Source organism: Macaca thibetana, chromosome 1 (assembly GCF_024542745.1).
Source record: "Macaca thibetana thibetana isolate TM-01 chromosome 1, ASM2454274v1, whole genome shotgun sequence".
NCBI lineage: Eukaryota > Metazoa > Chordata > Mammalia > Primates > Cercopithecidae > Macaca > Macaca thibetana.
The window spans coordinates 153,336,098-153,357,042 of record NC_065578.1 but is presented as its reverse complement, the minus strand read 5'-3'; the positions used below and the strand labels follow the sequence as shown (position 1 = coordinate 153,357,042).

Sequence of the window (20,945 nt, the reverse complement as noted above, 5' to 3'; positions counted from 1 at the left end):
ACCTAGAAGTCAAACAGGTCACAATAAATATATGGGTCATCACCTGAGGGTCATGGTGCTACATATCCAAGGAAGACCCAGAACCAAAAGTGGCAAGAATTCCCATTTTTTAATTTGTTGGAAGGAATGAAGGAAGACCCCAACATAGTTTATATTACTGAATATGGTAAATGCCAAATATTTTTGTATGGGATTCACACCGATATTTATCCAAACTAGCATGCCATGTACACACTCAGTCCAAATGAAAATATCAGAGTGGGAAGGGACCTTAGAGACAGTCTGGTCTAATACTCTTATTTTGCCCAGGAGGACACTGAGTTTCATAGGGGTCAAGTAACTTGCCAAAAGTCACACAGCTAGTTAGTGGCAGATCTGGAGCTAAAATTCAGGCCTTTGATTTCGGTCCATTCAATGTACAATATTCATAGGTTATGTCCTCTATACGGAACACTGGACTAGCACTAGAAATAATGAGATTATTTAGATAGGGTTCTTGCTTTGAGAAGGCTCATGGTTTTGTAAGAAAGACACATGACTAAACAATACAAAAACATGAAAACTAAAAGAAACGTTTTCAAGATATAGGAAAATACAAGAAGGAATGAGTGACTCCAGAGAAGAAAAGAGCCAGGGGAATGCTTATATAAGCATTTGCCAGGAAAATATAGAAGCAGAAATAGTATTCTAGTTGGGGTACAGGCAAAGATCTAAAGGCAAGGCCGGGCATGGTGGCTCACACCTGTAATCCCAGCACTTTGGGAGGCCGAGGTGGGTGGATCACCTGAGGTCAGGAATTCAAGACCAGCCTGGTCAACAGGGCAAAAACCCATCTCTACTAAAAATACAAAAGTATTAGCTGGGTGTGGTTGCACATGCCTGTAATCCCAGCTACTTAGGAGGCTGAGGCAGGAGAATCGCTTGAACCAAGAAGGCGGAGTTTGCAGTGAGCTGAGATCACCTCATTGTACTCCAGCCTGGGCAACAGAGCAACAATCCATCTCAAAAAAAAAAAAAAAAAAAAAAAAAATTAAAGGCATGACACAGTCTAATAAAATGGTTCTCCAATTTTTTTATTTCAGGATTCCTTTATACTTTTTCAATTATTGAAAATATATAAGAAATGTTTATATTTACCATATTAGAAATTAAAACAGTTGGCCAGGCGCAGTGCCTCACACCTGTAAGTCCCAGCACTTTGGAAGGCCAATGCAGGAAGATCACCTGAGGTCAGGAGTTAGAGACCAGCCCAGCCAACATGGCAAAACCCTGTCTCTACTAAAAATACAAAAATTAGCCAGGCATGGTGGTGCACACCTGTAATCTCAGCTACTCCAGAGGCTGGGCCACGAGAATCACTTGAGCCCAAGAGATGGAGGTTGCAGTGAGCCAAGATCGTGACACTGCACTCCAGCCTGAATGACAAGGCAAGACTCCCTCTCACAAAAAAAAAAAAAAAAAAAAAGAAACGAAAAAGAAAGAAGAAGAAAGAAATTAAGACAGAAATTGAGAAAGAATTATTAATTTTAAAATGATAGTAAAATATTTCATGCTAATCTAAATTACATGTTCTAAGAAAAACAGTCTGGGCACAATGGCTCACACCTGTAATCCCAGCACTTTGGGAGGCCAAGGCAGGCAGATCACTTGAGCTCAAGAGTTCAAGACCAGCCTGGGCAACATGGCAAAACCTTGTCTCTACTAAAAATACAAAAAATTAGCCAGGTGCATTTGCATGCACCTATAGTCTCAGCAACTCGGGAGGCTGAGGCAGGAGAATCTCTTGAGCCCCAGGGGCAGAGGTTGCAGTGAGCCAAGATTGCACCACTGCATTCCAGCCTGGGCAACAGGAGTGAAACTCTATCTCAAAAAAGAAAAAGAAAAAGAACCATTTTCAAAAACAAAATTAGTGACAGGAGTGTCATTGCTTTACCCTTTTGCAAATATTTTTAATGTCTGGCTGAAAAAAAGACAACTAGATTCTCCTATTTACTTCTGTATTCATTCTATTGGTTTAAACATAAAGAAAAATTCAGTCTTACACAAATACGTCATTAGAAAAAGTAAGACTTTGCTCATCCCTTAAAAGGGTCTTGGGGATTCCCAAGGTTCCTCAGAATCCCCATGTTGAAACCTGTAAATTAGTATATATTATAAATTCATGTATTAGTATGAGCTACAAGCATCTTGACACCACCAAAGCATAAAGCACCAGGTGGAAAGAGATGGAGCACACAACCTCACCGGCCTGTGTGACATCTCACCCTACCTCAAAGATGGCTTGAGCAGAGAAAGAAAGATGATGGGAGAGTATGGAACAAAACTGAGAAGTTGCAGCGATGTAAAAAAAGACTTCCTAAGCTCAGCTCTGCTCCTCATGTCAGACGTTGTACCTGGATTTTTCAAACCACGGTCAGGGCTCCTGACTGTTAGGTCATTTTCATGGAGAGTAGGAACTTCTGGCAGACAGCTGTGCATGTGAGGTGGTTTCTGGTCCTGAACTAAATTGAGATCATCTTGCTCATTTGTTTGACAGTCATTTGATAAGTTCCAACTCTGTGCTGGGTCTTGTGCTACAGGGACAAAAAGCATTATGGTCCTAACTCTTGAGGAGCTCACAGTCCAGCCATGAAGACAGAGACATGTAATAAATAACACCAAAACAGTATAATAAGGCTATAGCAGCAGTGCATACAGCGTGATGCAGGGAAAAGAGAAAGAGGGCAGCAATTATTCTGCCTGAGGTGGAATAGGGAAGGCTTTAAAGGAAGGAAACCTAGCCAGGCACGGCAGCTCATGCCTATAATCCCAGCACTTTGGGAGGCCAAGGTGGAGAGACCACTTGAGGCCAGGAGTTCGAGACCAGCCTGGCCAACATGGTGAAAACCCGTCTCTACTAAAAATACAAAAATTAGCTGAGCGTGATGGTACATGCCTGAAGTCCCAGCTACTCGGGAGGCTGAGACACAAGAATCGCTTGAACCCAGGAGCTAGAGGTTGCAGTGAGCTGAGATTGTGCCACTGCACTCCAGCCTGTGTGACAGAGCAAGATTCTGTCTCAAAAAATAAAAATAAAGGAAAGAAACCATTTTAGCTGAATCTTGAAAGATGAGTAGGAGCTCACCAGTAGAGAAGCAAGAGTGATGATGAGGAAAAAAAGCAGAAAGTAGAAGAGTGTTTAAGGTAAAGGAATTGGAATGATTACAGGCCTATGTATGGCAAAGAATTGGGTATGGAGAGTATGGCTGAAAAGAAGGTATGTCAAAGTAGTGCCAAAGAAAGGATCTCAGACAGGTCTTTAGAATTATAGGTCTTAAACTTTTTCTGTTGAACAAGGTATTTCAAACTTGAATAATGCATGGACCCATTTTTAAAGGAAACCCATATATGTAAATATATAAAATCACAGATCCATTAGAATGCATGCTACCCAGCTTGAGAAACACTGCTGTAGGTAATAAGCTGAGTAGGAACGGAACTATGCCTTATTGAGGTTTAGAGTTCTACACTTAGCAATGTCTGGCTCATCCTTAGAAAGTATGCAATTACTATCTGAGGAAATGACTTGTGAATGATCAGATCTGTGTCTTAAAAGGTTCTCTAACTTCCAACTGGATGCAGTGTCTCACACTTGTAATCCCAACACTTTGGGGAGCCAAGGCAGAAGGATCACTTGAGTGATCAAGACCAGCCTGGGCAACATAGTGAGACCTCATCTCTACTTTAAAAAAAAAAAAAAAAAATTAGCCGCGCACGGTAGTACACATCTATAGTCCCAGCTACTTGGGAGGCTGAGGCAGGAGGATCGCTTGAGCCCAGGAGGTCCAGGCTGCACCACTGTACTCCTGCATGCGGTAACAGAGCAAGATCCTGTCTCAAAAAAAAAGGGGCAGGGAGGTTTCAAGGATTCTCTAACTTCTAGCAATAAGAACCCTGGCTCCAAGCTGGGACTGGGGGAGTTGAGAGTCTTGTAATATCCCAGGTAAGACACAACCAGAGCTTGAATCAAAGCAAGTTTTATGGGAATGAGGGGGGATATATTAACAGACATTTCTGGGTTTGTCTCCAAGGAGGAGTTTCACCCCATGCACCAGCCCAAGAGCAGAAGTTTCCTTGGTTGTGGTTTTCTCCCTCCCTTCTTCTCACCCCTCCCAATCCTCACCCTTCTCTTCTTCATCCCTCCTCCCCACCAACCCCCTAGCTTCCAGTTTTAAAGAAAAACAGTCTCAGACTTTTTCAGTTAACAGCTATTGTTTCCCTTAAAATAAGGCAATTCAACTCTCTATCTCTTCCATGAAAGCCTCAACTTCAATAAAAGTATAGCCCCAAACTGTGGTATCTGGGGAAAATAATGGGAAGAAAGTGGCCAGAACTGGTTCAGACCTTTTTTTTTGCCATTTGACCTTCATAAATTTGAATTTACAACTTCACATGCTGAGAACTCACCACAAACTCCCTATTAGAACCCCAAGGATTAGCTCCCTCCACTGTGTCTCTGGGCCTTTTGGATACCATAGGCCCTGGGGCCCTGAACAGGGTCCAACCTTCAGGGCAGAAACAGCTCTACTAGCAGAGAAAGCAAGCTTTCAATATTGTGCAATACAAAAACGAGAGCAGGGCAGACTTGGGTTTGAAGATCTGCATCGTGGAATTAAGATCTTGAGATGACAGCGCAGCGGGGATTGGTTGCAAGCCCTAAGTAACCTCTGCTAGAGCAGAGAGATGAACTGTGGGCTGGTGCTTCCGTGGTGAGGTGGTGGTGTCTCTGGAGAGCAGATCAGAGGCAGGGGAAAACCACGCAGAAGCAGGAGCTGAAGACCTCAGATCGGCACCAGGTGTGTATGGCCTCCGCCTTGCTCCTCTCTTCACTGGGGGTTATATGCCCTCTGAGCCCTGGGGTCCCGGGGTCTAACTGCCTAGAACGTCAGCAGTAGGCCTGTAAAAAGTGCTTCTTCCCACATACTGTAACACTGGGCTTCAGTGTGGGGAGTCCTGGGGCTCAGACCAGCAAACTACATGCCCCATTTGCAACAACTTGGCTGCGACTTTTGTGACGTCTTGGGGAGTCCAGAAAAGCAGAGCTATGGAAAGAGGTTTCGTTCAAGCTCCAGACTTGGGTGGCCCTTCATCCCCACTGAAGGGGCTATCGTAAATTGTCTTCCGTTGCAACACGAATGGAAAAGTAATCTAGGGTTGGGCCAATACAAAAACAGTTGAAAGAGGTAAAATATTGGATTAAAGCCATACTATGGAATGGGGAGAGAGGAAATACCCCAAAAGGGTAGGAGACTGGGAAAAATTTAAGAATATTGCCTTAGGCCTGTTTTCTTCCCAAAATATAGCAAGATAAACCTTAAACTTGGTAGGTTTGACTGCATTCTGCATAGAAAGAGTTTGGGCAAAGGCAAATGTGCGGAGCGGAAGATGTGAACCAGAGGAGGTAGGTGTAGAGCCAGTTGATTTCAGGACCTGTGGATTGACAATGAACAGGTCACAGCAGAATGCAGCATTTTACCAGTTACTTCAAAGCTCAAACAGTAGAAGTCTTTCTCCACGTCTTCCATCGGTCACAAAGCCCTGTGCTTATTGTAGTTGCCAAATCCCTGACTCTCTGCTTTCCCTCACATGAGACGTTAGGAAAAACATTAATAGCAGGAGGCACTTTAAAAAATTATTTTTGGCAACACTTTTTGCTTTTGCAAGCCCCAGCTGAGTAACACAGGAAGCAGAAAGGGTGGGGGCACCCCCTGGCTCCCATGGTTAGAAGAATAAGCCAAACAAGATCAAAACAGGAGCTGCGAGATACCACTTCCTGCCTCCCCCAGGCACCCTGAAACTCACTGAGGGAGGCAGACCTCAAAGCCGAGCCCCCTCCTCTACCCCCAGACCGTTACAGACCGGAAATGTTACAAGAGATGGAAACGTCCAGGCCGTCTGGCTGAGAGGGCCCATGGCGTCTCGGGCCTAAAGAGAGGTGGAATTTCAAGACCTCACAAGTGTCCCACTTGGCCTGGTTGGAAAAAGCCAGAGAAAGGATAGGAAAACTGGTCACTGCCCTTTCTCTGGAAAACTGGCTCTCATTGATGGCTCCCCCGCCCCCTCCCCTACACATACACCCTACACAAAACTCCAGGCTAGAAGAACAAAACCCCTACCTGGGCAAAAGGGGCAAGTCTACAAAGGGAGGGGACAACAAAGTGGCAGGGAAGCTGTAGCTACTCAGCTGAAATACTGAAAAACTGAGAAACAGATATTGGCTCTTCGTGCCGACCTTGCTCCCCTCTCACCCTTGAGATTAGCATCTTTCTCGGAATGTCCAAAATACCATTAGACAGACCCAGCTTATGAATAAATAGAATGTGACTTTCTGGGAAGCTCCCTTACACCCCCTGCCGCCCTTACTCTGCTTTAATATCTCTCCATTTCTTGCTTTCTTAAAGAAGTTCTCATCTTGAGTCTAATATGTACGTGTGCATGTGGAAATGTATGTATGCAGGTGGAGGTGTGTGTGTGGAGATGGAAGTATGTGTGTCCAGGTGGAACTGTGCGTGTGCATATGGAGGTGTGCGTGTGCATGTGAAGGTGTGTGTGTGCAGGGGGAAGTATGTGTGTGTATATGGAGGTGTGTGTGTGCATGTGAAAGTGTGTGTGTCCATATGGAGGTATGCGTGTACATGTGGAGGTGTGTGTGTGCATGTGAAGGTGTGTGTGTGCAGGTGGAGGTGTGTGTGTGCAGGTGGAGGTGTGCGTGTGCATGTGAAGATGTGTGTGTGCAGGTGGAAGTATGTGTGTGTATATGGAGGCGTGTGTGCGTGTGAAGGTGTGTGTGTGCAGGTGGAGGTGTGCATGTGCATGTGGAGCTGTGTGTGTGCATGTGAAGGTGTGTGTGTGCAGGTGGAGGTATATCTGTGCATGTGGAGGTGTGTGTGCATATGGAGGTGTGTGTGCATGTGGAGGTGTGTGTGTGCCCATGTGAAGGTGTATCTGTGCATATGGAGGTGTATCTGTGCATATGGAGGTGTGTGTGTGCATGTGGAGGTGTGTGTGTACATGTGGAGGTGTGTGTGTGCATGTGGAGGTGTGTGTGTGCATGTGGAGGTGTATCTGTGCATGTAGAGGTGTGCATATGCATGTGAAGGTGTGTGTGCATGAGGTGTACCTGTGCATATGGAGGTTTGCGTGTGCAGCTGGAGGTGTGTGTGTGCAGGTGGAAGTGTGTGTGTGCAGGTGGAGGTGTGTGTGTGCAGGTGGAGGTGTATCTGTGCATGTGGAGGTGTGTATGTGCAGGTGGAGGGGTGTGTGTGTGCAGATGGAGGTGTATCTGTGCAGGTGGAGGTGTATCTGTGCAGGTGGAAGTGTGCGTGTGCCGGTGGAAGTGTGCGTGTGCCGGTGGAGGTGTGTGTGTGCCGGTGGAGGTGTGCGTGTGCACGTGGAAGTGTATCTGTGCATGTGGAGGTCTGTGTGTGCATGTGGAGGTTTGTGTGTGCATGTGGAGGTGTACCTGTGCATGTGGAGGTGTGCGTGTGCAGGTGGAGGTGTATGTGGGCAGGTGGAAGCGTGCGTGTGCATGTGGAGGTGTGCGTGTGCAGGTGAAGGTGTATTTGTGCATGTGGAGGTGTGCGTGTGCATGTGGAGGTGTTTGTGTGCATGTGGAGGTGTGTGTGTGTGCAGGTAGAGGTGTATCTGTGCATGTGGATGTGTGCGTGTGCAGGTGGAGGTGTGTGTGCAGGTGGAGGTGTATGTGTGCAGGTGGAAGTGTGCATGTGCATGTGGAGGTGTGCATGTGCAGGTGGAGGTGTGCATGTGCAGGTGCAGGTATGTGTGCAGGTGGAGGTGTGTGTGTGCAGGTGGAGGTGTATCTGTGCATGTGGAGGTGTGTGTGCGTGGGTGGAGGTGTGTGTGTGCATGTGGAAGTGTGTGTGTGTCCAGGTGGAGGTGTATCTGTGCATGTGGAGGTGTGCGTGTGCATGTGGAGGTGTGTGTGTGCATGTGGTGTGTGTGTGCACAGGTGGAAGTGTGCAAGTGCATGTGAAGTGTGTGTGCAGGTGGAGGTGTGTGTGTATATGGAGGTGTGCATGTGCATGTGAAGGTGTGTGTGTGCATATGGAGGTGTGCATGTGTGTGCATATGGAGGTGTGCATGTCCATGTGGAGGTGTATGTGTGCATGTGGAAGTATACGTGTGCATGTGGAGGTGTGTGTAGCAGGGAGGGAAGTGTATTAATCTCCTAGGGCTGCTATGACAAAGTACCACAGTCAGGGGAACTTCAAAAACAGAAACTTATTTTCTCATAGTTCTGGAGGCTAAAAGTCTGAGATCGGGGTGTCAGCAGAATTCTTTTCTCCTGTGGTCTCTCTCCCTGGCTTACAGATTGCCATCTCTCTCTGTGTCTCCACGTGGCCTTCCCACAGTGCCCTGATCTCCTCTTTTAATAAGGACATCCATCATATTGGATTAGAGCCCAGCCTAATGGTCTCATTTTAACTTAACTACATCTTTAAAGACCCTGTCTCCAAATATGGTCACATTCTGGGGCACTCAGGGCTTAGGACCTCAACATAGGAATGTTGAGGAGATACAAATAAGCTCATAACAGAGGGTAAAGGAGGGAATAAACATTCTTCTGGGAGGGGAGACTGTGTTAGCCTTACTGGCCTACATTTTACAGGGAAAGGTCCATGTACAAGACTGAGAAGAGGTGAGGAGTGCAGAAGTGCCTAGAGAGGGGAGAGAGGTAGTGAGCGAAAGGGTAGCTTAGAAGCTTTCCTTCCAGGGCTCCCCTGCTATTCTACCCTGAGCCTTTTTTTTTTTTTTTTTTTTTTTTTTGAGACGGAGTCTCACTCTGTCGCCCAGGCTGGAGTGCAGTGGCCGGATCTCAGCTCACTGCAAGCTCCGCCTCCCGGGTTCACGCCATTCTCCTGCCTCAGCCTCCCGAGTAGCTGGGACTACAGGCGCCCGCCACCTCGCCCGGCTAGTTTTTTGTACTTTTTAGTAGAGACGGGGTTCACCGTGTTAGCCAGGATGGTCTCCATCTCCCGACCTCGTGATCCGCCCGTCTCGGCCTCCCAAAGTGCTGGGATTACAGGCTTGAGCCACCGCGCCCGGCCTACCCTGAGCCATTTGATAAAAATGGAGGTAAAAAGAGGACTTGAGGCCAGTCTGATTCTTTCTTGTCCTAGTCTAGAGAAAGAAGAGAAGATCCTCTTCTATTCAGCATCCTTTGTCATCTTTGCTCTTGCCTGCCTCCTGAAAGAGTTCACTGTTTGAGCATCAACCATGTGCTGGGCAGTAGGATAGGAATATAGAGTCAAACTCTTTGCAGACTAGATTTTGGCCCACACTCATTAACTCATCCCATTTGCTCCAGGGACAACTTAATGAAGAAAAACTGAAGGGGAAACTGAGATCCTTAGAAAACCAGCTGTACACCTGTACCCAGGTAAGCATTCTGAAGGATATTTCCATCTCGGGAATCTAGAATTAAATGTGAAGAATGCTTGAACCTCAATCTTACTTTTGAGAAATGCCACCAGATAGAGAGTAACACACCCATTCCTACTTACCCAGTTCTGGCTTGGCCATTTTCACTTTAGTCTCTAATTCACTAGATCACTGTCTCCATCCTTCTTCCTCTCCCTTTCTCCCAGTATCCTTCTCTTTGCACCCTGGAGGAATCCCAGCACTAACCACTTTGTCAGCTCCAGGGGAACCTTGAGAATACCTGAAACTGTAGGGAAAGGCCCTTGGTAAAGATTCACACCACCCAGACAGATATTTACACATCCTAATCTTTGAACAGATGAGTTAGATGTTATAACGAAGTCTTAGAAAATGATTTTCATTCCATGGGCAACTTTTTTTGTTTTTTCTAGCAACCCCTAGAAGAATGTAAAAGCTCTTTTACTTGGCTCTTCTGTAACACCATTTTCCAGCATTAGTAATCTCCTGATTGGCCTAATTTTGGTTTACAAGAGATAGAAAGAAATCAGCTTTCACATTTGAGAAGTGATGGATACCTGACAGGTGGGGAGATGTCAAATAAGAGAATGGGGCGGAACAGGCAGACTTCTCCCATCTGGAGTTAGAGAGAGAAGACAGTTGGCCACATAGATGGCGTCTCACAGGGGAAGAGAGTTTATGGAGTCTATAAGTTTCTTGGTCCACAACTTTCATTTATTCAGTATGACTTGCTTTGACAGGACTAAATAATGCCAACCAAGTTCACAAGAGACCAATATATAATCCAGAATGCCAATCTATTCATTTTCAATAAGGAATAACACATAACCAGTGCCCAGCATGGATGGTCATTGGATGTCCAATAACTGGGACATCCCCTACATATGACCTCAACCAGGTTAATTCCTGAATCTAGTTTTTAATGAAAGTTCCAAAACTATAAGACCCACTCAAATTTAAATCCAAAATTTCAGACAATTCCAAAGCTAAATGGAAATGATTTCATATTGATCCCTAAATTTTTGTCATCTGGTCTACTGCTTACACAGTGAGTAATCCAGAATTGACAGTAAAATCTGCCTGCCTTCTCCGAAATCACAGGACACAAAGATGAAAGAAAGGGAGAAGGCAAGACCCCCAGTGAATTTGCAAAGCTGCACTTGTGTCTCCTTAATCCTGCAGCCAGGAGGAATTTTATAACGCGAATGTATTAATTTTAAACCATTAAGTTCATTTGGCATTGTAGAGAAGCTACAGTGATTTTTTTTTAAAGCAGCAGCAGTATGCTCCCTCCCTGAAGGAGTTTACAATCCAGTAGGAAAAACAGATGAGTCAACAGAGTAGAATAATAGAGGCATGCAGGGTATACTATGTGAACACTATAAACACTAAGAAAAGCTGCCTAATCTATAAGACATTGTGGGATGGGGGCAGTTGGTCAATTTATCAGAACTGATGATACTGGACTGAATCTTGAGTATGAGTAGAAGTTAACCAGTTCTAGGCAGAAGAAGCTATATGGGTAAAGGCAGAAGCCAAAAAAACAGAGTGCTAGGGGATCTGCAAACATCTCAGCTTAGGTGGAAGTAGCATGGGATGAAAGTCTAGGCATGTAAGTGGAGCCATGACAAGGAGTTTGGATGTGATTCTTAGGATGCTGAGAATCCATGGAGAATTTATGCAGGAAGTGGCAAGATCAGATTTGCATTTTAGAAAGAACCTTCTAAATGCGGGACTGAAAAGGGACTGAAGGGAGGCAAGATTTGAAGAAAGGGAAGCTGTTGCATTAATCCACATAACACTACTACTAGAGCCTGAACTAAGGAAGCAGCAGTAGGGATAGAGAGGAGACAGATATGAACTATGAAGGAAATTGTCAAGGTTCAATGACCAACTGATTACTGGAAGGAAATGAGAGAGAAAATGAAGATTGACTCCCTGGTTTAGGGTTTGGAAAAGACTAGATGGATGATGATTCTGGTCACTGAGATAGGAACCCCAAGAAAAAAGAACATGTTTAGAAACATGAGTCCTGTTTAGACATGTTGGATTTCAAGAGCTTGTGGAAGGCCTCAGATATAATGCCCAGCAAGCCTAGGGCACTGTTATTATGCCCCCCCACTCATCTCTCATTGCCTGAGGGACTCTCCCTGCTAGCTCTACCCTAAAAGAAAAGGCTCACTAGATTACTGGTATCTCTGCCTGGGGGAAGAACCAACTTCTTTTCATTTCTGTATCCCAGTTCAGGATTTGGCACACAGAAGTTCAATGTGTATTTGTTGAATTGCATCAAATTTACAGAAATACTCCCCTTGGGGAATGAAAAAAGTACTACTGGAGATGGAAGACCAGAAAAACAGCTATGAGCAGAAGGCCAAGGAGTCACTGCAGAAAGTGCTGGAGGAGAAAATGAATGCAGAGCAGCAACTACAGAGCACACAGGTATGGGGATGCCACACAGACCTTGGGGTTGGGGACTCCAGGCAGCTTGGGGAACAAGGGAGCCAGCTGCACAGCTCCCTGGAACCCTCTCCTCTCTGACCTCCCTCAGCGATCCCTGGCCCTGGCAGAGCAGAAGTGTGAAGAGTGGAGGAGCCAGTACGAGGCTCTGAAGGAGGACTGGAGGACCCTTGGGTCCCAGCACAGAGAGCTGGAGAGCCAACTCAACGTGCTCCAGTCCAAACTGCAGGTACCAGGCACTGGGGGTGGGGAGGGAAGACAGGGTATGGGGAGGAGGGGTGGTGATGAAGAAGCTGTTCTGGATTAGGGACTCCAAAGGCAGCTGACAGCATCTGGCTTTCAGTTCCTCAGTCACCACCTACTTTGTACCAAATTCACTGTTTTGGCTCTGAAATTTAATTTCGAGTTTAGCAAGGATGTCTGCACTGCTCATGCAAATGAACTAAGCGTTCATTGGAATGACACCATCACCATCCAAATGAAAAGAACTGGCTGGAATATACATCAGCCTACTAATGTCATATCCCAACCCACTCTCCAAACTCCATCCCAAAAAAGCATCCAGTTCAGAATTGCCCACTGTTGGCACAGAAAAAATGTCACTAATTTATTTACAGGTGAGTACTAACTAACACTTTTTGCCAATGTGTTTTTTAAGCAATTACATTTAGCAATTACAATTAGACTCCTGGCATCCTCAAGGGTTCCATCATCTTCAATCTGTCCTAAGACTCGGTTTCCCCATCTGTAAAATGAGGATAATAGTACTTACATCATAAGGTTGTTCTGAGTATTAAGTAAGATGATCCATGTAAAGTACTTAGCACAATGCCTGGCACATAAAAGCACTCAGTAAATATTAGCTATTATTTTGCATAGATTTATTTACTTGGTTTGGAGTTTTGAGGATCCACCTCAAAAGCTGATCTTTATAATTTTCCTGAAACAGGGCTCAGAACAGCCCACTTGATAAGAGACAGAGTATGTGAGTCTTATCAAAGGAGTGAACCTAGCTGGTCACTCTGCGTGGTATCCACATCTCAACCTTTGCTGTTCTCTTCTTCCCATCACCTATAAGGCAACTCCTATGAAGATTTTGGGGGGAGGGGGTTTAACTTTGAATCTTTGTGGAAAAAAAAAAAGACCCTAACAAAAAAAATTGATACTGCCAGAGGAAGAATAAAAGAGAAAATGAAAACATCTAGAAAACTGATGACTTCGTATTCCTTAATTTGGTGATTTACCAAAGTGTCAAGACATGAGTCCCACGCCAATGACAACCACTTACATTTCCCCTAGAATGGCAGATTTTTTAAAGTACTATTCTAGGGTTTCCTAAAGCAATTCTTATTTTATATATTCTAATTTATGTACATGAATGTGTCACTTAGACCTGTCACTAGAGATGGTTTAGAAAATAAACTTACACTACACATGCCTCAGTCCACTTCAAAACTACTGGCACATGCCTATAGTCCCAGTTACTCAGAAGGCTAAGGTGGGAGGATTGCTTGAGCCCAAGAGGTCAAGGCTGCAATGAGCTATGATGGCACCACTGCACTCCAGTCTGGGTGACAAAGTGAGACCCCATCTCTAAAAATAAAAATAAATAAATAAAAGACACGAGTTCCTTGTGAATATCAAGTCTTATTTGCTGTTATAAATGTGAGGAACAAAGCAAAGGGAAGAATAGGAAAAAAGAAAGACTTCTCTATTTTCTCATCTACCTAACATTCCTTCTATCTCTAAAACTCCAGAATTTTCTATATTTTCCTCTTCCATGGTATCTGCCCCCAACCTCCACCCCAACACTGACCTCCTTCTATATGGCCCTTCCTCCTCCTTACAGGGAGCAGATAGCAGGGACTTACAGATGAACCAGACCCTGCGATTTTTGGAGAATGAGCACCAGGAACTGCAGGCCAAGATTGAATGCCTGCAAGGGGACAGAGACCTGTGCAGCTTGGATACCCAGGACCTACAAGGTACTCTTCTCCTTGGAGGCTTTGGGCGTATGGGAGCCATGGCCAAGTGAGCTAAGAAAAAAGAAACTGAGTTAAGAGAAAGGCTTCAGCCTTTTATTTGTTTGCTTGATTGGTTGATTGGCTTTGTAATCTCATTTTACCTTGAGGGAGAGGCAGGGCTGTTTTAATCATCCAAAATTGAAAATTAATTTCACTGTACCAGATAGAGTATCCTTTTGTCTAGCTCTCTTTTTTAGCCCATCCCTCTGGGCCAGATCACAGCTGCTCCCACATCAGTCACATATGTCAAGGCCACATTCCTAATTTGAAAGGGAAAGGCCAGTTGAAACACAAGGCATAGAGAAAGTCTCTCAGTCACAGCCTCTGCGTCCGAGGACTAGATAGTGTGTAAATACAAGCCTCAATGCAACCCAACATTGTTGATGCACAAAACCTGAGGTACTTGGCTTCTGGTTTACCTCTTCAGAACTGGGACACAACTTCCAAAAGACACATGTTAGAGGCCACGACAAGACAGCATCTATTACTAATTTCCATCCTTAAGTACTGAGTTCATTAAGTCTTGGGTTCCTTTATTTTGGCTTGCATTATTGCATTTTCAGATCAACTAAAAAGGTCAGAGTCGGAGAAGCTCACCCTGGTGACCAGAGTACAGCAGTTGCAGAGTAAGTTTGCTTTCCAGATTCTGAAAGTCCACAGGGTTTTCCTGGGGGTCCTGGCCCATAAAAGGCACCCAGAGTAGGGACTAAGGGACCAGTCTTTGGCATATGCTCTAACTCTGTGCATTTTCAGACCCTCTTCTTGTGAAGTGAGGTCATTTACATAGCTCTCCATAAATTATGTATTAGCCTCTGTTCTTTTTTTTCTACTTTTCTCCTTCCATGCCAATGACACCACTTACATTTCCCCCAGAATTGCAGATTTTGTTTTAAGTACTGGGTTTCCTAAAGCAGCTCTTATTTTATATATTGTAATTTATAAGTACATGAATGTGTCACATAGACCTGTCACTAGAGATGGTTTAGAAAATAAGCTTACACACTATACGTGCCTCAGTCCACTTCAAAACTACATATTGGGCCCAAAGAGGAAAAGGGACTTTTCAGAAGAAAAGCAGTTTCTGAAAAGCTGGAGAACCTGACTCAATTAATACTGCTGCTGGTTGCCCACCACTTTAACCTCTGACACCTGATAGAGAAGCTTCATGCAAACAGCAATGATTATTAAGAGAGCAAAGCAACCGCAGGGGAAAGGGAAAGTCTTCAAGCAAAGACTTGAAGATAGAGACATGGTAGGGGGAGAAATAAGGATGCTATATTCATAGCAAAGTACCACAGACTGGGTGCCTTGAAGAACAGAAATGTATTGTCTCACAGTTCTGGAGACTAGAAATCCAAGGTGTCAGCAGGGGTGTTTCCTTCTGAGGGCATTTTTGGAAAGATCTATTCCAGGGCTCTTTCCTTGGCTTTGCAGATGGCCGTCTTCTCTGTGTGTCTTTCCCATGAACGTATCTGTGTCCATATTTCTCCTTCTTATAACGACACCAGTGATATTAGATTAGGGCCCACCTGAATGACCCCATTTTAATTTGATTATCTTTTAAAGAACCTATCTCCAAATAAGGTCATAATTTAAGGTACTGAGGGTTAGGACTTCAACATATAGATTCTGGGGGACAAAATTCAACACATAGCAGATGGGAACATATTTAATAACTAAGGTTCTAGGCAAAGGTCTGAAAAGAAACTCTTTGTAGTAAATATGCTAGCATAGACAAGTTCCTTGTGTTTTCCAACAGGTCTGCTTCAGAATCAATCCTTACAGCTTCAAGAACAGGAGAAACTCTTAACAAAGAAAGGTCAGCAAATTTATTAACCACAAATTCTAAGATACTGCTCTTCCCTTACCTGCCTAGAGGCAGCGGGATGGACTACATGACCTCCTGGAGTCCCACCCAGTTCTGAGAGTCTGTTAAGTCCAGGATGTGTGGGAGCTTTTTAAGGACTGATCATTGGCTCTGAGGACACTTCAACTAGTTAGCCTTCTATCCTGAGGTATATAAACTGTGAAAAAGGATTTCTATTCTCTCTGAAAGCACATGTTTGTGTTGAACATTTCAATAAATTTATTTTGAACTCAGGATTTCATGTCAATTTTTACACACTTGATTTTCCAAATCACATCCAACTTCCCAGCCCCAAACCACATAGCATGCCAGAGTCAACTCACTCTTAGCCCTAGAGAGTCTACTGTCCATGTTTACTGAGAATTCACTGTGTATACAGAGGGGCAATAGCTCCTCACCTGTCCACTACACATGACCTTTTGTTTTCTCCTCACAATCACTGGGCATAATATAATAGATAATGCAGAAATGTTTATGCCCACATAGTATGGATAAGACCATGAAGGTCTATGGTGGCACAGACTAACAACACAGCTACAACAATCCAAAACTTCTGACTCCTAGTCCATGCTCTTTTCACCAAGACTAAGACTGCAGGGTGGCTGAAAAACCATCTTTAACCATATGAAGATAAATTTTAGGATATGACTGCCATCTTCACAACTTTCAAATGAGGACATCAGGGAAAAGGGGTTATATTAAAGCATCCACCAAACTTATCTGACAAACTAGGAAGAATGTGACATACAACCAATGAAATTCAATTAATAAGTATTCACTAAAATTATCTAGCACTAGATAAGACTGGGGATACAAAGAAAAGATGCCAATCTTGTCCTCAAGGGGCTCAGATTCCAGCTGTCTGTCCAAGCTTAGCAGGGGCCTAGTGGAAGTTAACCTTTATGTCAAAGAATGCCATCAGTCTAGCCAAGAGCATGTCCTCCCAAGTTCCCTCCCCTCTCCCCACTCCTAGTGGCTCACCCTCAGGGCCCTTCCTCAAAGGTGTGGGCCTCACTATCACCAAGAATCTGGCTGCTTTTTTAGATCAGGCTTTGCCCGTGCGGAGTCCAAAGTCCTTCCCTAACGAAGTGGAGCCTGAGGGTACAGGGAAGGAGAAAGACTGGGATCTCAGAGACCAGCTGCAAAAGAAGACTTTGCAGCTCCAGGCCAAGGAAAAGGAGGTGAGAGGGTGACCTGAGACAGTGATGGCTCATCTGCAGAATAGCAGAGAAACCTGGGAAGCAGCCAAAGAGCAGGGATTTCAAAGTTTAGGCTGTGACTGGATACCCACAGATATTAATTTGCCTACATAAAGTGTCTGTGCTTCTGGGCTGACTTGTCAATCTTTTCCCTTCCTTATTTACACCAACTCCTATTCAAGGTTTTATTAACTGGTTACCTTTTAGAAAGTCGACCAAAACTCAAACACATTTAATAAAAATATTAACTTCTCAATATGTCGTCCTACATTGAGTATCTTAAGTCTTTATATGTCTTTTAAAGAGTAAAACTCTTCCTTTGTACAACTCACAAACATACACATCCCCAGAAGTATTCATATGCAACTAGCTCCTGGGAAAGAAACTTGTACTAAGGTCACTTCTAGGTTGTTTGTGCTATAAGAACTTCATTTTTCAGTGTCTCTCATTTGCAAAGCACTTGCACGTAAAGTCACATAAAAGAACTTAAATGTATAAAATGTAATATTATAATATGCAGTATTGTCAATCATTTAAAATGAACACATTCCAGACAATGTGAGACAGTCAAAAGACAAACTCAAATCCCTGAGAATGGCTGGGAAGGGAGGATGGTGGTAAAAATTCCAAATGAGTGAAACTTACACAGGGCAGTCTCCCCTACCTGGGCTCTGTCCTAGACAGAAGTGACAGTGACAACTTTGGTGATGTTCTCCCCAGTGCACAGAACTGCATTCAGAATTAGACAACCTCAGTGACGAGTATCTCTCCTGCCTGCGTAAGCTGCAGCACTGTCGAGAAGAGCTGAACCAGAGCCAGCAGCTGCCTCCCAGAGTAAGAGGGTCTCTCCTTCCCATAAAGCCCTGGATGATGGGATGATTCCTTCCTTAACCAAGATTTGCAGATAAAATATATCAGCCCACGCCAACAACTGGCCATCCTGTCCCACTGTGCTTGGTTTATAACATACTGACGTTATGGCAACCATTGGAAAAAACACTGGACTCATGCATCAAAGCCCAACTTTCATGGAACTCTCAATGCCAGAAGGAAAGACTCACTCTTAGCTAAAGTATGAAAGGGTGTTCTTTTAGCCTATGATAAGCATGGTGGCAAGAATAGAAGGACAACAAAAGTACTGGGGAATACAAACAAAGAATACAATTTTGCTGAGTTATTTTCCACCCTTCATTATTCATATCAGTATTTATATATCTGGTCCCTGATGGATATGGCTCCCTGGGCCAGAGAACACTGGTTAAGTGGTTTTACCCCAAGACAGGTGACAGAGTGGGAGACAGAGTAAAAAGCTTTTTCTCTACCACTAACCCAGGGTTTTCTACTGGGCTAGAGTAGGAAGAAGAAAGACTTTTGCCTATATCTTTTCCAGTCAACTCATAGCCACTTTCTTCTGTCTCCCTGTCCCTCTGCAGAGGCAATGTGGGCGATGGCTCCCAATGCTGATGGTGGTGATTGCTGCAGCACTGGCAGTGTTCCTGGCCAATAAAGACAACCTGATGATCTGAATAATTTGTGACAACTGTCTCGGGTGAAAATCAGAAGCAAGCAACTCAACAAAAAACTCAGAAGGTTTGGGTACATTACAGCTTGGGCTTTCCAACTGACTTAGGATTTCTGACTTTTTGTTATTTTCTTAACCTAGTGTAAATAAACTTCACCTGACCAGACTGTTCCTCAGAACTCTCAGTTTATTCCTGAAAGGTGTATTACATTAACAAGTATCACATATTTAAGCATACTGGTGGTCTACTCTCCTCAAATTCAATTGCAGGCATATAAACACGCAGAGAAACCCCCAGCCCTACTTTCCTAGCAGACAGCACCCACATAGAGCAGGTATATTTAGACGGTTACCATGCAAGAGTGTTTGGCTTGTCTTCCACCACCCTGCTTTTCCTCTATCACCTCTTTCCTTCTACCTCTTATCCAGTGAAAATGAAAGCATATCCACTAAGAGGACTTCCTAGCATAGAAATGGCAAGTAGGTACTATCTACCAATTTGCTACTAGCACCACCACTACCTATTTACATGCCCTTTGCATTTGCAGCCAATGGATTAGAGCATTGTGCCTTAGTGTACTCAAGACCCTTGGAATTGGCAGTTGAGATGATTATTTGCCATCCCCAACCTAGAGATGATCATTTACTGAGTACCTTCTATGTGAGAGGAGAGTAAAAGTCAGAGGGCCACAGCCGGCAGTGTGACTATCTCAGAGGAGATGCTGAGATCAGTAAAGTCATTCTGAGTCCTAAAACGGGTTCTGAGGTCCTTCTCCCAGGTGTTTAGAATGTGTCTCAGGCCTGGGAACAAGCTCTCTGGGACACTAAAGGAATAGAGCAGGATTGGGGGTCGACCTAGCAACCATGAGATCCGGGCAGTGAATACTCGTAGTGGAGTCAGAGCTAAGCAGTTGTCATCTCCCTGGTTCAGGTGAAAGGTATAGGGGACAGGATAGCCCAGGAGGATCCCAAATACAGTACAGAGATTCCAGTCTGAGGAATGGAGCCTGCTGTGGGAGACTGCAGAGGGAGATAAGTCCCTCTGCAGCCCCTGCAAATGTGTGATGATCTCAGTCACGAGGGCCTTCAAGTCCTGAAGTTGGTCCAAGGAGCAGACAGAAGGGTGAGGCTGGCAACTGGAAACATCCACAAAGGCTATGGTACCAAGCAGCACCTGCTCCAAGTGCTGACATACATGCTCAGGACTGACAATCAGGCTGTTTTCTCCAATCTCAAGGATGTGAAGTCCAAAGGTCAGGAAGCCAAGCCCCTGCAGCTCCTCCAGATAGCTCTGGAGCTCTGATGCCCCTGCACAGTTGCAATCATAGAGCACAGCTGGCTTCAGTCCCCGGGCCACAGCCAGCACCTCTCCAGCTAAGTGAAGGCAGATGGCTTGGGGTGGACTCCGTCTCTTTCCCATGCCAAGGGTCTGCTGAGCAGCTGCCACCAGCAGCTGAGGTCTCAGTGACGACATGAGATCTAGAAGCAACATCAAGAATGGCCTCCTTAGCTAGCCAGAGTTCCCTTCCCTGGGTGGCATCTTTAAGCCAGACACTTGAGGAGGGGCCTAGAAACAAAGCAATAGCAGGGAATTATTAACAGCCAATGACACACCACGAAACCTGACAACAGCCTTCCCGTTAAGTCGAAGTATCTTCCAAAGGTTATTCTGTCCTCCCTCTGCTTTGAAATGGTGACCCAGCCCAGACAAAATAGGATCAATGCTACCTGATTTTTCTGGTTGACTTGGTCTCCCTCAATCTTAAATTCGTGTTTTTCTAGCCTTATAGCTAGATTTATATTCCCTCTGGCTTTTATTGTAAATTTTACCTGTTGCAAATTACGTTCTCTGGTTCAAACCTTAAGGAGCTTGGGTCAGAGGCGGAGGCGGGGCGGTGTTTGGCAAAATTCACAGCATTTCGCCCAAAAGCCCTTCTGGGACAGAGCTCCAAGTTCCAAATGTATCCTTTCCACTGACAACTCCCCTACTCTTCCCGCCAGAGAATAGTTATAAGAATAGCAATTTGATTAATATACACCAGAATGTGGACTAACAACCATCTCACCCTGACACATAAAAATGAATGAATGAAATCCGCTAGAACTGCATACGGTAGTATTTTAACTTCTGCTGGCCCCGCCTTCCCTTTCTGTCCGACCAAGGACCCTCGGAAGATGGGATTTCTCCGATCCACACGCCCCACACCAGAGCATATTACAGTGATTTGCTAAATGAGGCATAAGTCTCTCTCACATACGTTCTTTTTCCACGTCCGCTACAGGTTCGCGGGCTCAGAAACTTTTTGTGGCTTCCTGCCTGCTGCCAGAAAGGCAGCAAGTCCCCAACGCCCAGCCGCAAGTAACACTGGAAATCCCGCCTGCGCTGGGAAGACCCTCTCAGCCTGCTCTGCTCC

At 44.8% G+C, this 20,945-nt stretch overlaps 3 protein-coding genes across 11 annotated transcripts in view; 2 read left to right on the top strand and 1 right to left on the bottom strand.

The window, feature by feature from the left end:
* TRAF3IP3 (TRAF3 interacting protein 3) overlaps positions 1-18,707 on the top strand; it is a 27,034-nt gene extending 8,327 nt beyond the window's left edge. For 4 of the 7 annotated variants that reach the window (XM_050781379.1, XM_050781376.1, XM_050781374.1 and 1 more), the window contains exons 8-16: positions 9,368-9,439; positions 11,761-11,901; positions 12,011-12,148; positions 13,769-13,904; positions 14,507-14,569; positions 15,703-15,762; positions 16,855-16,991; positions 17,730-17,843; positions 18,443-18,707. In XM_050781379.1, the coding sequence (XP_050637336.1) occupies positions 9,368-9,439; positions 11,761-11,901; positions 12,011-12,148; positions 13,769-13,904; positions 14,507-14,569; positions 15,703-15,762; positions 16,855-16,991; positions 17,730-17,843; positions 18,443-18,535 (954 nt within the window). In that variant the 3' untranslated portion in view covers positions 18,536-18,707. Of the gene's footprint in view, positions 1-4,737; positions 4,836-9,367; positions 9,440-11,760; positions 11,902-12,010; positions 12,149-13,768; positions 13,905-14,506; positions 14,570-15,702; positions 16,045-16,854; positions 16,992-17,729; positions 17,844-18,442 lie in introns of those variants that run through there. The other 3 variants (XM_050781378.1, XM_050781387.1, XM_050781391.1) reach the window with 3 other exon arrangements.
* On the bottom strand, positions 4,835-20,945 carry C1H1orf74 (chromosome 1 C1orf74 homolog). Of its 2 annotated transcripts, XM_050781419.1 has the most exons (3): positions 20,790-20,942; positions 19,186-20,098; positions 4,835-5,469 (listed from the first exon to the last, which is right to left on the bottom strand). In XM_050781419.1, exon 2 carries the CDS (start codon positions 20,021-20,023, stop codon positions 19,211-19,213), a length of 813 nt encoding a protein of 270 aa, XP_050637376.1. In that variant the 5' UTR covers positions 20,024-20,098; positions 20,790-20,942; the 3' UTR covers positions 4,835-5,469; positions 19,186-19,210. The 2 variants fall into 2 exon arrangements, with proteins under 2 accessions (XP_050637376.1, XP_050637374.1); XM_050781417.1 differs by lacking the exon at positions 4,835-5,469 and having other exon boundaries at positions 18,699-20,098; positions 20,790-20,945.
* LOC126948990 (von Willebrand factor D and EGF domain-containing protein-like) lies at positions 5,468-8,804 on the top strand. Of its 2 annotated transcripts, XM_050781412.1 has the most exons (3): positions 5,468-7,018; positions 7,119-7,273; positions 7,476-8,804. In XM_050781412.1, the coding sequence occupies exons 1-3, from the start codon at positions 6,463-6,465 to the stop codon at positions 8,085-8,087; spliced, it is 1,323 nt and encodes a 440-aa protein (XP_050637369.1). In that variant the 5' UTR covers positions 5,468-6,462; the 3' UTR covers positions 8,088-8,804. The 2 variants fall into 2 exon arrangements, with proteins under 2 accessions (XP_050637369.1, XP_050637371.1); XM_050781414.1 differs by having other exon boundaries at positions 7,119-8,804.

Bases quoted from the DNA above. Each gene is read 5' to 3' on its own strand.
- C1H1orf74 (XM_050781417.1), bottom strand. From the start codon at position 20,023: ATGTTGCTTCTAGATCTCATGTCGTCACTGAGACCTCAGCTGCTGGTG.
- LOC126948990 (XM_050781412.1), top strand. From the start codon at position 6,463: ATGTACGTGTGCATGTGGAAATGTATGTATGCAGGTGGAGGTGTGTGT. The intron at 7,019-7,118 runs GTGTGTGTGTGC...GTGCATGTAGAG, and splicing joins GTGTATCTGTGCATATGGAG to GTGTGCATATGCATGTGAAG. The intron at 7,274-7,475 runs GTGTGTATGTGC...GTGCATGTGGAG, and splicing joins GTGTATCTGTGCATGTGGAG to GTTTGTGTGTGCATGTGGAG.